At 46.0% G+C, this 17250-nt stretch overlaps 1 protein-coding gene and 1 long non-coding RNA gene across 13 annotated transcripts in view; one reads left to right on the plus strand and one right to left on the minus strand.

The window, feature by feature from the left end:
• Positions 1 to 17250, minus strand: part of LOC112239993 (protein MTSS 1-like) — a 121374-nt gene that overhangs the window by 97736 nt on the left and 6388 nt on the right. For all 12 annotated transcript variants that reach the window (XM_042316905.1, XM_042316908.1, XM_042316902.1 and 9 more), the window contains exon 3: positions 9882 to 9955. In XM_042316905.1, coding sequence (XP_042172839.1) covers positions 9882 to 9955 — 74 coding nt within the window. The remainder of the gene's footprint in view (positions 1 to 9881; positions 9956 to 17250) is intronic.
• LOC121845464 lies at positions 7312 to 8012 on the plus strand. Its single transcript, XR_006082571.1, has 3 exons — positions 7312 to 7508; positions 7687 to 7733; positions 7810 to 8012. It is a non-coding gene; the product is annotated as an uncharacterized LOC121845464 (long non-coding RNA).

Here is a 17250-nt window from a genome sequence, read left to right on the forward strand (position 1 = left end):
AAGCAACTGAAGTTAATGTTGTTAGAAAAATGACAAAAAGTTAAGTGTCTTACACAAAGGTATATTTTCAAATGTCTTCCCTAAAAGGCAGGCCACTCCTGGTTCAGTTAGTCCTTTAAATCACATCTGTGAACATCCAATTTAACAGTTAACAAATTGATAAACCATCTCAAAGGGATAACAGCCCAGAAGTTAACTAAGGTAAAGTGGGAGAGTTGAAAAGGCTGATGGACTTGGAGAACAGGAGAGAGATGAAAACCCTGGCTGGATATCAAGGTGGTGAGTGACTGGATGAAGGTGAAGAAACACAAATAGCAGAGGATTCTACTAATATGATAAAACTGTGACTCACACACGCAGCTGACACGGCCAAAGCAAACAGAAGAGTTCTACTCCTGCAGTCGCAGAGCCTCATATTTCATCATTCAACATACAGTCCATCTCCTCTACCATGTGACAGGGTTTAAACTAGACAGTCCACTCCTCTACCATGTGACAGGGTTTAAACTAGACAGTCCACCTCCTCTACCATGTGACAGGGTTTCAACTAGACAGTCCACCTCCTCTACCATGTGACAGGGTTTAAACTAGACAGTACACCTCCTCTACCATGTGACAGGGTTTCAACTAGACAGTCCACCTCCTCTACCATGTGACAGGGTTTCAACTAGACAGTCCACCTCCTCTACCATGTGACAGGGTTTAAACTAGACAGTCCATCTCCTCTGCCATGTGACAGGGTATCAACTAGACAGTTCACCTCCTCTACCATGTGACAGGGTTTCAACTAGACAGTCCATCTCCTCTACCATGTGACAGGGTTTCAACTAGACAGTCCATCTCCTCTGCCATGTGACAGGGTATCAACTAGACAGTCCATCTCCTCTACCATGTGACAGGGTTTCAACTAGACAGTCCATCTCCTCTACCATGTGACAGGGTTTAAACTAGACAGTCCACCTCCTCTACCATGTGACAGGGTTTAAACTAGACAGTCCACCTCCTCTACCATGTGACAGGGTTTCAACTAGACAGTCCACCTCCTCTACCATGTGACAGGGTTTCAACTAGACAGTCCACCTCCTCTACCATGTGACAGGGTTTCAACTAGACAGTCCACCTCCTCTACCATGTGACAGGGTTTAAACTAGACAGTCCACCTCCTCTACCATGTGACAGGGTTTCAACTAGACAGTCCACCTCCTCTACCATGTGACAGGGTTTAAACTAGACAGTCCACCTCCTCTACCATGTGACAGGGTTTAAACTAGACAGTCCACCTCCTCTACCATGTGACAGGGTTTCAACTAGACAGTCCATCTCCTCTACCATGTGACAGGGTATCAACTAGACAGTCCATCTCCTCTACCATGTGACAGGGTTTCAACTAGACAGTCCACCTCCTCTACCATGTGACAGGGTTTAAACTAGACAGTCCACCTCCTCTACCATGTGACAGGGTTTCAACTAGACAGTCCACCTCCTCTACCATGTGACAGGGTTTAAACTAGACAGTCCATCTCCTCTGCCATGTGACAGGGTATCAGTCCACTACCATGTGACAGTATCAACTAGACAGTCCTCTACCATGTGACAGGGTTTCAACTACCACAGTCCACCTCCTCTACCATGTGACAGGGTCAACTAGACAGTCCACTACCATGTGACAGGGTAAACCAGTCCATCTCCTCTACCATGTGACAGGGTATCAACTAGACAGTCCATCTCCTCTACCATGTGACAGGGTATCAACTAGACAGTCCACCTCCTCTACCATGTGACAGGGTATCAACTAGACAGTCCACCTCTTCTACCATGTGACAGGGTTTCAACTAGACAGTCCACCTCTTCTACCACGTGGCCGGGTTTCAACTTTCTGTTGACAGGATGTGACTCATCTTTGCTCATGCTATGAAGCTGTGAAAACAGTGTGGGTTTGGAAAACATCGTGAGTCTTAAAGGTGGGAGTAAAACCTAGAATATTGCTTTGGGAAACAACACAAACCCTTGCAGTGGTAAAGAGAGATAGACACTCCCTTTAAAGAGGAGCCAGTTAAGACAAAAGTCAACTACACTTGAATGTCTTTTTCAGACTACTAAACAACCCCTTGTACTTATATGTACGCCTGAACAGAACAACAGAACAGAAGAGAACAGATCAGAACAGAACAGGACAGATCAGAACACAACAGAACAGAAGAGAACAGATCAGAACAGAACAGGACAGATCAGAACACAACAGAAGAGAACAGATCAGAACAGAACAGGACAGATCAGAACACAACAGAACAGATCAGAACAGAAGAGAACAGATCAGAAGATAACAGAACAGAACAGAACAGATCAGAACAGAACAGAACAGAAGAGAACAGATCAGAACAGAACAGATCAGAACACAACAGAACAGAAGAGGACAGATCAGAAGATAACAGAACAGAAGATAACAGAACAGATCAGAACAGAAGAGAACAGAACAGAAGATAACAGAACAGAAGATAACAGAACAGATCAGAACAGAAGAGAACAGAACAGAACAGAAGAGAACACAACACAACAGAACAGAAGAGGACAGATCAGAACAGAAGAGAACAGATCAGAACAGAAGATAACAGAACAGACCAGAATATAACAGAACAGAACATAACAGAAGAGAACAGAACACAACAGAAGATAACAGAACAGAAGATAACAGAACAGAACAGAACAGAAGAGAACAGAAACAGAACAGAACAGAAGAGAACAGAAAAGAAGAGAACAGAAGATAATTGAAGAGAACAGAGAACAGAAGAGAACAGAACAGAAGAGAACAGAAGAGAACAGAACAGAAGAGAACAGAAGAGAACAGAACAGAACAGAACAGAAGAGAACAGAACAGAACATAACAGAAGAGAAGAGAACAGAACAGAACAGAACAGAACAGAACAGAACATAACAGAAGAGAACAGAACAGAACAGAAGATAACAGAACAGAAGAGAACAGAACAGAACAGAACAGAACAGAACAGAAGAGAACAGAACAGAAGAGAACAGAACAGAAGATAACAGAACAGAAGATAACAGAACAGAAGATAACAGAACAGAACAGAACAGAACAGAAGACAACAGATCAGAAGACAACGGAACAGAACAACACCTGTCCTCAGGTAAACCCTCTGACTGATCCAATCAAAGCCGGAGTGTTACTGTACCCATCTGTCCATGAAAGGTGACTACATTAAACCTTGGCAGATTAAACACAGTAATACTTGAATGCAAACGGTTGTTCTTTGTTTAATTGACATTCTTATTACTTCAGGAGGCTCTGAGTCGGAAAGCTGTGTCGACTTTACATTCTTGGGGAAATAATAATGTTGACAATGTCTTTTTTCAATCACTAACAAGCTTTTTTACTTCCCGTAGTTTAAACCTCTCCAAATAAGATGATAACAGGTGTAGGCCAACCTACTCTATTTTTAACCTCAACACCCTCAACCACTCATTTCATATTAAACTATATTTTAATGAGTTTATGAGGTCACCTTCCTGTCTCAATAAAGTATCTTGTCAAATCTGAACGAACATCAATATGGGACTAATATTGACGTACTGCAAGCCCACAACATGAAGACTGTATCTCATCTGCAGTCGTCTGTCACCAGTCCAAGTCTGGGAGGAAATAGATGAAATGATAAGATCATAAAAAATATAAAAAATTGAAAAAACTTTATTGATGTCTTTAATTCGTGCCAAAAATCCTGTGAGGCGAAACAACGCTATTGAAAGCATTTGATGAGTGTAAAACAGGTATGTACAGGTTATAACGACACCGGGAAACTCACTTCCTTCTCTGATTTACAGGGTATTGTTATGGGTATACTGTTGTTAAGTGTGTATTTAAAAAAATATTTATCCGTTATTTTACCAGGTAAGTTGACTGAGAACACGTTCTCATTTACAGCAACAACCTGGGGAATATTTACAGGGGAGAGGAGGGGGATGAAAGAGCCAATTGTAAACTGGGGATTATTAGGTGACCGTGATGGTTTGAGGGTCAGATTGGGAATTTAGCCAGGACACCGGGGTTAACACCCCTACGATAAGTGCCATGGGATCTTTAATGACCTCAGAGAGTCAGGACACCAGTTTAACGTCCCTGCCGAAAGACAGCACCCTACACAGGGCAGTGTCCCCAATCACCGCCCTGGGGTATTGGGATATTTTTTTTAGACCAGAGGAAAGAGTGTCTCCTACTGGCCCTCCAACACCACTTCCAGCAGCATCTAGTCTCCCATCCAGGGACTGACCAGGACCAACCCTGCTTAGCTTCAGAAGCAAGCAAGCAGTGCTATGCAGGGTGGTATGCTGCAGGGTGGCATGCTGCAGGGTGGTATGCTGCAGGGTGGTATGCTGCAGGGTGGTATGCTGCAGGGTGGTATGCTGCAGGGTGGTATGCTGCAGGGTGGTATACTGCAGGGTGGTATGCAGGGTGGTATGCTGCAGGGTGGTATGCTGCAGGGTGGTATGCTGCAGGGTGGTATGGGTGGTATGCTGCAGGGTGGTATGCTGCAGGGTGGTATGCAGGGTGGTATGCAGGGTGGTATGCAGGGTGGTATGCTGCAGGGTGGTATGCTGCAGGGTGGTATGCTGCAGGGTGGTATGCTGCAGGGTGGTATGCTGCAGGGTGGTATGCTGCAGGGTGGTATGCTGCAGGGTGGTATGCTGCAGGGTGGTATGCTGCAGGGTGGTATATGCAGGGTGGTATGCAGGGTGGGTGGTATGCTGCAGGGTGGTATGCTGCAGGGTGGTAGGGTGGTATGCTGCAGGGTGGTATGTATGCTGCAGGGTGGTGCAGGGTGGTATGTGCAGGGTGGTATGCAGGGTGGTATGCTGCAGGGTGGTATGCTGCAGGGTGGTATGCAGGGTGGTATGCTGCAGGGTGGTATGGCAGGGTGGGTATGCTGCAGGGTGGTATGCTGCAGGGTGGTATGCAGGGTGGTATGCAGGGTGGTATGCAGGGTGGTATGCTGCAGGGTGGTATGCTGCAGGGTGGTATGCTGCAGGGTGGTATGCTGCAGGGTGGTATGCTACAGGGTGGTATGCTACAGGGTGGTATGCTGCAGGGTGGTATGCTGCTGGCATTGATTGTAGTATTATTGTAGTGTAGACAGGCTACACTCTACGGACACAATTGACGGTAGTGAACTGAAGGCCTGAGGGGAAAGCCAATGGTAGGCTAGTAGATACGTAGTTGGAACGTTATAAATAAATAACACTGGGGTTATACAGTACATACAGTCTATGTCCTACTACTCAGACCTGGAGGGCCTAACCTTCCAAAATACTGATAGTTGCCATGGAGACAGCTCGTACTACACTCTCTAACTGACTCTACTACTATAACCTAGTGTTACCTCTCTGACTCTACTACTATAACCTAGTGATACCTCTCTGACTCTACTACTATAACCTAGTGACTCTACTACTATAACTTAGTGATACCTCTCTGACTCTACTACTATAACCTAGTGATATCTCTCTGACTCTACTACTATAACCTAGTGATACCGCTCTGACTCTACTACTATAACCTAGTGATACCTCTCTGACTCTACTACTATAACCTAGTGATACCTCTCTGACTCTACTACTATAACCTAGTGATACCTCTCTGACTCTACTACTATAACCTAGTGATACCTCTCTGACTCTACTACTATAACCTAGTGATACCTCTCTGACTCTACTACTATAACCTAGTGATACCTCTCTGACTCTACTACTATAACCTAGTGATACCTCTCTGACTCTACTACTATAACCTAGTGATACCTCTCTGACTCTACTACTATAACCTAGTGATACCTCTCTGACTCTACTACTATAACCTAGTGTTACCTCTCTGACTCTACTACTATAACCTAGTGTTATCTCTCTGACTCTACTACAAGAACCTAGTGTTATCTCTCTGACTGGGGCTCCTCTGCTCTGATACTCCTGCATCATCAGTCATCATAAAACTCTAGTACTGCTTCTGTCCTTAAACCAGCCGGAGTGGCTACAGGAAAAGTGTATGTAAGTGTGTGTGTGTGTGTATGTGTGTGTGTGTGTGTGTGTGTCTGTTCCTACGGTGCCTGACGAATGCGTGTGTCGCTGAGCTCCTATTAATAGCCCTGTGTACAGCTGGAAGTGTCAGCCTGCCGGGATGAGAATGGATTTTCTACAGCCAGCAACTCTTTCTACAGCCAGCAACTCCTTCTACAGCCAGCAACTCCTTCTACAGCCAGCAACTCCTTCTACAGCCAGCAACTCCTTCTACAGCCAGCAACTCCTTCTACAGCCAGCACCTCTTTATACAGCCAGCAACTCCTTCTATACAGCCAGCAACTCCTTCTACAGCCAGCAACTCCTTCTACAGCCAGCAACTCCTTCTACAGCCAGCAGCTCTTTATACAGCCAGCAACTCCTTCTATACAGCCAGCAACTCCTTCTACAGCCAGCAACTCCTTCTACAGCCAGCAACTCCTTCTACAGCCAGCAACTCCTTCTACAGCCAGCAACTCCTTCTACAGCCAGCAACTCCTTCTACAGCCAGCAACTCCTTCTACAGCCAGCAGCTCTTTATACAGCCAGCAACTCCTTCTACAGCCAGCAACTCCTTCTACAGCCAGCAACTCCTTCTACAGCCAGCAACTCCTTCTACAGCCAGCAGCTCTTTCTACAGCCAGCAACTCCTTCTACAGCCAGCAACTCCTTCTACAGCCAGCAGCTCTTTATACAGCCAGCAGCTCTTTCTACAGCCAGCAGCTCTTTCTACAGCCAGCAACTCCTTCTACAGCCAGCAACTCCTTCTACAGCCAGCAACTCCTTCTACATCCAGCAACTCCTTCTACATCCAGCAACTCCTTCTACAGCCAGCATCTCTTTATACAGTCAGCAACTCCTTCTACAGCCAGCAGCTCTTTCTACACACTTACACATACTTATACACACGCACAAGCACACACACACACACACACACACACACACACACACACACACACACACACAAACCCTGAAGCTGGTAGGGTGGGTTCGATACGATATTATCACAATACAAATACAATATGTATTACGATTCTCACGATTCTCAAATATGTATTACGATTCAATACTGTGATTTTATTGCGATTAGATTTTATTCCAAAAACATATTGCTCAAACAATACATCTGCTGCAGAGGGACAAGAGAGAGCCATGAGAAAACAAGTTCTGATCAGTCATAGAAATAAACAATTTGTCTTCCTGTTTAAAAAGAAGATGGAGAACTAGCTATGAAGGATAAATACTGTAGTTTTGGTGCAGGTACAGACAACTAGCTATGAATGATAAATACTGGAGTTTTGGTGCAGGTACAGACAACTAGCTATGAATGATAAATACTGTAGTTTTGGTGCAGGTACAGCCAACTAGCTATGAAGGATAAATACTGGAGTTTTGGTGCAGGTACAGACAACTAGCTATGAAGGATAAATACTGTAGTTTTGGTGCAGGTACAGACAACTAGCTATGAAGGATAAATACTGTAGTTTTGGTGCAGGTACAGACAACTAGCTATGAAGGATAAATACTGTAGTTTTGGTGCAGGTACAGACAACTAGCTATGAAGGATAAATACTGGAAAGGTACAGACAACTAGCAATGAAGGATAAATACTGGAGTTTTGTGCAGGTACAGACAACTAGCTATGAAGGATAAATACTGGAGTTTTGGTGCAGGTACAGACAACTAGCTATGAAGGATAAATACTGGAGTTTTGGTGCAGAGAACTAGCTATGAATGATAAATAGACAGGTACAGACAACTAGCTATGAAGGATAAATACTGTAGTTTTGGTGCAGGTACAGACAACTAGCTATGAAGGATAAATACTGTAGTTTTGGTGCAGGTACAGACAACTAGCTATGAAGGATAAATACTGGAGTTTTGGTGCATGTACAGACAACTAGCTATGAAGGATAAATACTGGAGTTTTGGTGCAGGTACAGACAACTAGCTATAAAGGATAAATACTGGAGTTTTGGTGCAGGTACAGCCAACTAGCTATAAAGGATAAATACTGGAGTTTTGGTGCAGGTACAGACAACTAGCACAAAAATAATGCGATATTATCAAAACGATACAATGTATCGTAAAAATGTTTATCCCAACAAGTAGCTGTATTGATTATCTTCCCCCATAACTAGTTCCCTGTGTGAGGAAGTGTAGCCTACTGATGCCAGATGTGTGTGTGTGTGTGTGTGTGTGTGTGTGTGTGTGTGTGTGTGTGTGTGTGTGTGTGTGTGTGTGTGTGTGTGTGTGTGTGAGATCAGTGGTAGGCAGGGTGGAGAGGGCCGTGTGGGCAGAGAGAGGGCGGTGTCACGGCTTCAAACAGCAGCCTGAGGGATTTACTACCCACAGGATCAACCACCTGATCCCTTCATATTCCCCACCCCTGTTCAACCCCCTTAAAACAACATGGCTGCCACTGCACCAGCAGACAGGGCCGGGGCCCAAATCATTCAGGCAGGCTGCTCAAGAAACCATTAGCCATAGTACTGCAAGGAGTCAAGAATCACTGTGTGGTCGGATGCTGATAGGTTGACACTAGTCTTTCTATAATCTTTACTCTGAGGACCTGAAACATTCCGCAGCCAAATACCCCCCCACCCCCACCCCCCAATCAACACAAAGGCAAAAGCCCTCTGAAGACCAGGGGTTATGGGGTTATGCCCCTTCCCCTGTCAGCCAGTGAGCTCAGGTGCTTGGCTAAAGCAGTGGAACTCCCAGGGTTTTAAAACAGAATGACCCCTGAACCAATAGGGAATGGGAACTAGACGAAAATGACCGCGTTGTAGTGCAGTGGGCTAACTATAGTCTAATAATTACCACATGTTGTAGTGTAGTGGGCTAACTATAGTCTAATAATTACCACATGTTGTAGTGGGCTAACTATAGTCTAATAATTACCACATGTTGTAGTGTAGTGGGCTAATTATAGTCTAATAATTACCACATGTTGTAGTGTAGTGGGCTAATTATAGCCCAATAAATCCACCTCAGCCAGGATGTTCAACTTCACACAGGATTCCATCACAGAGCGTTCAGCATGAACAACAGGACAACAGAACAGTAGAACAGACTCCCTCATTCCGCCGATTCTGCTCCCATTGTCTATGGGGCTGTATGAGTGCCTCTGGTCAAGACCTCCTGCACCTCATCCCCCCCCCCCATCCCCTCATCCCTGGACGGGGACATGGTCTTACCTCCTGCACCTCACCCCCATCCCCCATCCCCTCACCCCTGGATGGGGACATGGTCTTACCTCCTGCACCCACCCCCCATCCCCCCATCCCCTCACCCCTGGATGGGGACATGGTCTTACCTCCTGCACCTCATCCCCCCCCCCATCCCCTCATCCCCTCACCCCTGGGGACATGGTCTTACCTCCTGCACCTCATCCCCCCCCCCATCCCCTCATCCCTGGTCGGGGACATGGTCCTACCTCCTGCATCCCCCCATCCCCTCACCCCTGGATGGGGACATGGTCTTACATGTTGTAGTCCTGCACCTCACCCCCCCATCCCCCATCCCCTCACCCCTGGTCGGGGACATGGTCTTACCTCCTGCACCTCCCCCCCCCATCCCCTCACCCCTGGACGGGGACATGGTCTTACCTCCTGCACCTCACCCCCCCATCCCCTCACCCCTGGACGGGGACATGGTCTTACCTCCTGCACCCCCCCCATCCCCTCACCCCTGGACGGGGACATGGTCTTACCTCCTGCACCTCACCCCCCCATCCCCTCACCCCTGGACGGGGACATGGTCTTACCTCCTGCACGACATGGTCCTACCTCCTGCACCCCCCCCCGACATGGTCCTACCTCGTGTGTTGGTGGCCAGGTCAGCCACTTTCTGAAAGGCATCCAGGAACGCTGCAGCTGCAACCACGGTCGCCCTGGAAACAGAAACAGAACCCAGCTGGTCACGTTTTGGCTCTTAACTGAAGTAAACACACATGTACTGACCAACCGACCGGGCACATGATTAGCCATGGGTAGCGTCCCAAACAGCACCCTTATTCCCTATGGTGCAGTACGATACAAAAGTAGTTCACATTCTGGGAATTTGGGAAGCAAATACTGTTGGGCCTGGTTGAAGCCTTGAGCTATCTCTATCTGAGATCTACTGTTGGGTCTGGTTGAAGCCTTTAGCTATCTCTATCTGAGATCTACTGTTGGGTCTGGTTGAAGCCTTGAGCTATCTCTATCTGAGATCTACTGTTGGGTCTGGTTGTAGCCTTTAGCTATCTCTATCTGAGATCTACTGTTGGGTCTGGTTGTAGCCTTGAGCTATCTCTATCTGAGATCTACTGTTGGGTCTGGTTGAAGCCTTGAGCTATCTCTATCTGAGATCTACTGTTGGGTCTGGTTGAAGCCTTGAGCTATCTCTATCTGAGATCTACTGTTGGGTCTGGTTGAAGCCTTGAGCTATCTCTATCTGAGATCTACTGTTGGGCCTGGTTGTAGCCTTGAGCTATCTGAGATCTACTGTTGGGTCTGGTTGAAGCCTTGAGCTATCTCTATCTGAGATCTACTGTTGGGCCTGGTTGAAGCCTTGAGCTATCTCTATCTGAGATCTACTGTTGGGCCTGGTTGAAGCCTTTAGCTATCTCTATCTGAAATCTACTGTTGGGCCTGGTTGTAGCCTTGAGCTATCTCTATCTGAGATCTACTGTTGGGCCTGGTTGAAGCCTTGAGCTATCTCTATCTGAGATCTACTGTTGGGCCTGGTTGTAGCCTTGAGCTATCTCTATCTGAGATCTACTGTTGGGCCTGGTTGAAGCCTTGAGCTATCTGAGATCTACTGTTGGGCCTGGTTGAAGCCTTGAGCTATCTCTATCTGAGATCTACTGTTGGGCCTGGTTGAAGCCTTTAGCTATCTCTATCTGAGATCTACTGTTGGGCCTGGTTGAAGCCTTGAGCTATCTCTATCTGAGATCTACTGTTGGGCCTGGTTGAAGCCTTGAGCTATCTGAGATCTACTGTTGGGCCTGGTTGTAGCCTTGAGCTATCTCTATCTGAGATCTACTGTTGGGCCTGGTTGAAGCCTTGAGCTATCTGAGATCTACTGTTGGGCCTGGTTGAAGCCTTGAGCTATCTCTATCTGAGATCTACTGCTGGGCCTGGTTGAAGCCTTGAGCTATCTCTATCTGAGATCTACTGTTGGGCCTGGTTGAAGCCTTGAGCTATCTCTATCTGAGATCTACTGTTGGGCCTGGTTGTAGCCTTGAGCTATCTCTATCTGAGATCTACTGTTGGGCCTGGTTGAAGCCGTTAGCTATCTCTATCTGAGATCTACTGTTGGGCCTGGTTGTAGCCTTGAGCTATCTCTATCTGAGATCTACTGCTGGGTCTGGTTGAAGCCTTGAGCTATCTCTATCTGAGATCTACTGTTGGGCCTGGTTGAAGCCTTTAGCTATCTCTATCTGAGATCTACTGTTGGGCCTGGTTGAAGCCTTGAGCTATCTCTATCTGAGATCTACTGTTGGGCCTGGTTGAAGCCTTGAGCTATCTCTATCTGAGATCTACTGTTGGGCCTGGTTGAAGCCTTTAGCTATCTCTATCTGAGATCTACTGTTGGGCCTGGTTGAAGCCTTGAGCTATCTCTATCTGAGATCTACTGTTGGGCCTGGTTGAAGCCTTGAGCTATCTGAGATCTACTGTTGGGCCTGGTTGTAGCCTTGAGCTATCTCTATCTGAGATCTACTGTTGGGCCTGGTTGAAGCCTTGAGCTATCTCTATCTGAGATCTACTGCTGGGCCTGGTTGAAGCCTTGAGCTATCTCTATCTGAGATCTACTGTTGGGCCTGGTTGAAGCCTTGAGCTATCTCTATCTGTGATCTACTGTTGGGCCTGGTTGTAGCCTTGAGCTATCTCTATCTGAGATCTACTGTTGGGCCTGGTTGAAGCCGTTAGCTATCTCTATCTGAGATCTACTGTTGGGCCTGGTTGTAGCCTTGAGCTATCTCTATCTGAGATCTACTGCTGGGTCTGGTTGAAGCCTTGAGCTATCTCTATCTGAGATCTACTGTTGGGCCTGGTTGAAGCCTTTAGCTATCTCTATCTGAGATCTACTGTTGGGCCTGGTTGAAGCCTTGAGCTATCTCTATCTGAGATCTACTGTTGGGCCTGGTTGAAGCCTTGAGCTATCTCTATCTGAGATCTACTGTTGGGCCTGGTTGAAGCCTTGAGCTATCTGAGATCTACTGTTGGGCCTGGTTGTAGCCTTGAGCTATCTCTATCTGAGATCTACTGTTGGGCCTGGTTGAAGCCTTGAGCTATCTCTATCTGAGATCTACTGTTGGGCCTGGTTGAAGCCTTGAGCTATCTGAGATCTACTGTTGGGTCTGGTTGAAGCCTTTAGCTATCTCTATCTGAGATCTACTGTTGGGCCTGGTTGTAGCCTTGAGCTATCTCTATCTGAGATCTACTGCTGGGCCTGGTTGAAGCCTTGAGCTATCTCTATCTGAGATCTACTGTTGGGCCTGGTTGAAGCCTTGAGCTATCTCTATCTGAGATCTACTGTTGGGCCTGGTTGAAGCCTTTAGCTATCTCTATCTGAGATCTACTGTTGGGCCTGGTTGAAGCCTTGAGCTATCTCTATCTGAGATCTACTGTTGGGCCTGGTTGAAGCCTTTAGCTATCTCTATCTGAAATCTACTGTTGGGCCTGGTTGTAGCCTTGAGCTATCTCTATCTGAGATCTACTGTTGGGCCTGGTTGAAGCCTTGAGCTATCTCTATCTGAGATCTACTGTTGGGCCTGGTTGCCTTGAGCCTTGAGCTATCTCTATCTGAGATCTACTGTTGGGCCTGGTTGAAGCCTTGAGCTATCTCTATCTGAGATCTACTGTTGGGCCTGGTTGAAGCCTTGAGCTATCTCTATCTGAGATCTACTGTTGGGCCTGGTTGAAGCCTTGAGCTATCTCTATCTGAGATCTACTGTTGGGCCTGGTTGAAGCCTGAGCTATCTGAGATCTACTGTTGGGCCTGGTTGAAGCCTTGAGCTATCTCTATCTGAGATCTACTGCTGGGCCTGGTTGAAGCCTTGAGCTATCTGAGATCTACTGTTGGGTCTGGTTGAAGCCTTTAGCTATCTCTATCTGAGATCTACTGTTGGCCTGGTTGAAGCCTTGAGCTATCTCTATCTGAGATCTACTGTTGGGTCTGGTTGAAGCCTTGAGCTATCTCTATCTGAGATCTACTGTTGTTTCAAGGGAAATGGCCAGGGGCTGCTAGTTATTATAGCGTTATTAGGCCTATACTGTTAGCTGACGTTCATTCACAACAAGACAATAAGAATGTGTTTCCTCTCCGTCTGTCTGGCCACGAGCCTCACTTTAACATCTCTGTTAATGACCCATAATGACCGTGATAACAGGCAGAGATAGGGTCTACAGCGTTCAGCTTTTCATCAGGGTAGAACTATAAGTCTGAATGGCGAGGCTGTTGAAATGTTTGGAATGTCTTGTCTGGCTGCAGTGTGCGGAAAGGAGCCGTCTGAAATCTAGGTAGCTCATCAAAGTCCATGTTCTTTGACTGCTGAGGTACGTCACGTGATTCAGATCTCAGGGTCAGGGCTAGTCAGACCTAGGCAGGGCTGTTAACGAGTCGTCTTGGATATCAGCAGTAATTTCTCTGTGACGCACACACACACACACGCGATTGTTAACTGGTCTTGGATTACATCTACATGGGATGGGAGTACTATCAGTCTCCAGGCTATGTGACGCAAACAAAGCCAGAAACCGTGTACTATGCAAACACACGACACACGAACACACCTCTGGAACACTGAGAACAATGCCAGTAGTCATGGTGACTGTAGTTGACGTAGATATGTAAACACATGTGTCTGTCAGACCAGTAAGGCATGCCTAGAGCTTAGCTCATGATAACAGTGACAGTAGGTGACGGAGATCTGTAAACATTGGTTTCAGCGTGTCATCTTAGCGTGCCGAGGACTTACTCAGCTCTGCTTGGTCATAAAACATACGTTCAAGCACAACGGTGTTCCAAATGGCAACTGATCCCCTACATTAAGTCCACTTGTTTTGACCAGGGCCCCACACTAGATCAGTGTGGTTGGACAACATAGTCTACACGACAGACCACACAGAGGCCATGGAGAAGTGGCCATATTGACTGTCCTGTTACAGAATGTACGGGCCAAATGTCACCCTCTTTCCTACAGATGTAGTCAGAAGTTTACATACAGTAGGGGAAAAAAGTATTTAGTCAGCCACCAATTGTGCAAGTTCTCCCACTTAAAAAGATGAGAGAGGCCTGTAATTTTCATCATAGGTACACTTCAACTATGACAGACAAAATGAGAAAGAAAAATCCAGAAAATCACATTGTAGGATTTTTAATGAATTTATTTGCAAATTATGGTGGAAAATAAGTATTTGGTTAAATACAAACAAGCAAGATTTCTGGCTCTCACAGACCTGTAACTTCTTCTTTAAGAGGCTCCTCTGTCCTCACCTCGTTACCTAAGTCGATATAAATACTAATACTATATAAGATAAATACTTTGGTACCTGTTTCATTCAGCATCTTCACAAGGTCCTTTGCTGTTGTTCTAGGATTGATTTGCACTTTTTGCACAAAAGTACGTTCATCTCTTGGAGACAGAACGAGTCTCCTTCCTGAACGGTATGACGGCTGCGTGGTCCCATGGTGTTTATACCTGCGTACTATTGTTTGTACATTCAGGCATTTGGAAATTGCTCCCAAGGATGAACCAGACTTGTGGAGGTCTACAATTCTTTTTCTGAGGTCTTGGCTGATTTATTTTGATTTTCCCATGATGTCAAGCAAAGAGGCACTGAGTTTGAAGGTAGGCCTTGAAATACATCCACAGGTACACCTCCAATTGACTCAAATTATGTCAATTAGCCCATCAGAATCTTCTAAAGCCATGACATCATTTTCTGGAACTTTCCAAGCTGTTTAAAGGCACAGTCAACTTAGTGTATGTAAACTTCTGACCCACTGGAATTGTGATACACTGAATTATAAGTAAAATAATCTGTCTGTAAACAATTGTTGGAAAAATGACTTGTGTCATGCAGAATGTAGATGTTATAACCGACTTGCCAAAACTAGTTTGTTAACAAGAAATTTGTAGAGTGGTTGAAAAACGAGTTTTAATGACTCCAAGCTAAGTTTATGCAAACTTCCGACTTCAACTGTATATAGGGCACTACTTTTTTTTAAAGTAGTGCCCTATATAGGGAATAGGGTGCCATTTGGGATGTAGAGTCTGTCCCAGAACAACAGAATTCTTTATCAACTCAAAAGGTATACGTCTGATATGAAATAACTAACATCCATTTGACCAGGAATGAACAACACTGTCCTTGTCAACCTGTAATGGTATTACCACAGACTGTGTTGTAGCGAGTTGGAGCTATAACCACTACACACAAGGGTGTGTTGCTAGTCTCTGGTGGAAAAATACACACACACACACACACACACACACACTCGCCCACACACACAAAAAGACATACAGACGCACACTCTCCACAAGCACATTCCATTCTATTTAAAGGGAGAGGAGAACCAATACAGGGGAAACCTCTGGTTGTGTTAGTCTCTGTTGGATACGACTGTGCACTATATAGGGAATAGAATGCAATTTGGGACGTACACATCTTGTGATTACACAGTAACAACCAAATATTATCTGAAACATTATGTTGGGGGAAGTTATAAAAACAAACATTTTGCTACGAAAAAAGCAACGAATGGATTTAAAAACTATAATTAGATAACTTCCTAGAAGGCAGTGTGGAAGAGGACAGCTAAATGACAGAGCACTTAACCCTACCCTAACATTATTACAGAGTAAGACACACGGACATTCAGCCTGTCCTCCAATTCTATCCAGCAGAGATCACCAGACAGGTGGGTAGAGGTAGTAGCTAGACTGGGTGATTCTACCCAACAGAGATCACCAGAGAGGTGGGTAGAGGTAGTAGACTGGGTGATTCTACCCAGCAGAGATCACCAGAGAGGTGGGTAGAGGTAGTCGCTAGACTGGGTGATTCTACCCAGCAGAGATCACCAGAGAGGTGGGTAGAGGTAGTAGCTAGACTGGGTGATTCTACCCAGCAGAGATCACCAGAGAGGTGGGTAGAGGTAGTAGCTAGACTGGGTGATTCTACCCAGCAGAAATCACCAGAGAGGTGGGTAGAGGTAGTAGCTAGACTGGGTGATTCTACCCAGCAGAGATCACTGCCAAGCCGCACTGCTTCTTGACACACTGCTCGCCTTAACCCGGAAACCAGCCGCACCAATTTGTCGGAGGAAACACCGTCCAGCTGGCGACTGAAATCAGCTTGCAGGCGCCCAGCCCGCCACAAGGAGTCACTAGAGCGCAATGGGACAAGGAAATCTCGGCCGGCCAAACCCTTCCCTAACCCGGACGACGATGAGCCAATTGTGCGCCGCCTCATGGGTCTCCCGGTCACGACACAGCCTGGGATCGAACCCGGGTCTGTAGTGACGCCTCAAGCGAAGCAGCGCCTAACAGGCTGACTACACCGCTCGCATCGCGTGCGCTGCAAAATACATTTAGAAATCTATATTATTCCATTATTGCTGCTCGCGCAAACGAGCGGCTGTGTTGCCAAGGGCTAAAATAGAAGTCAGTTCTATTTCTGACGCAGATCGAGCTGCAAGTCCTGCCTCTCCCATTTCCTCATTGGTTTATAGAAGCAGGTACCCACGTGCCATCTCCTCATTGGTTATACCCACGTGGGTAACTGAAAGACGAACAAGGTCAGTGGCGGTAATGCACCTAATTTATGAAAGTTGCCAATCGCAACATAAAGTCAAGAGAAGAAAAGGCCTGGAAGGAGGAGAGATGACTAGAAACGATTCTGTTGACCGTTTTACGTGTGGATTAATTGTTGGAGTCGAGGACCTTGTGCATTTCAGGTAAAATAACAACTCAATGTTTATATCCCAGGACAAATTAGCTAGCAACAGCAAGCTAGTTAAATAGGACAAATTAGCTAGCAAGTGCACGCTAGCTAGCTAAATTGCCATAAATGTTTAATGCTTTTTAGACCTGTCTCCAAATGAATGTAATTGGTTCAGAGTTTGTTTTGATATTTTAACCTGCGTGTCGTGATCGCGTTTGGTGTGGGGGGACAAAATACATTTATGTACGATGGCGCA

Source organism: Oncorhynchus tshawytscha, unplaced genomic scaffold, assembly GCF_018296145.1.
Source record: "Oncorhynchus tshawytscha isolate Ot180627B unplaced genomic scaffold, Otsh_v2.0 Un_contig_727_pilon_pilon, whole genome shotgun sequence".
Classification (NCBI taxonomy): domain Eukaryota; kingdom Metazoa; phylum Chordata; class Actinopteri; order Salmoniformes; family Salmonidae; genus Oncorhynchus; species Oncorhynchus tshawytscha.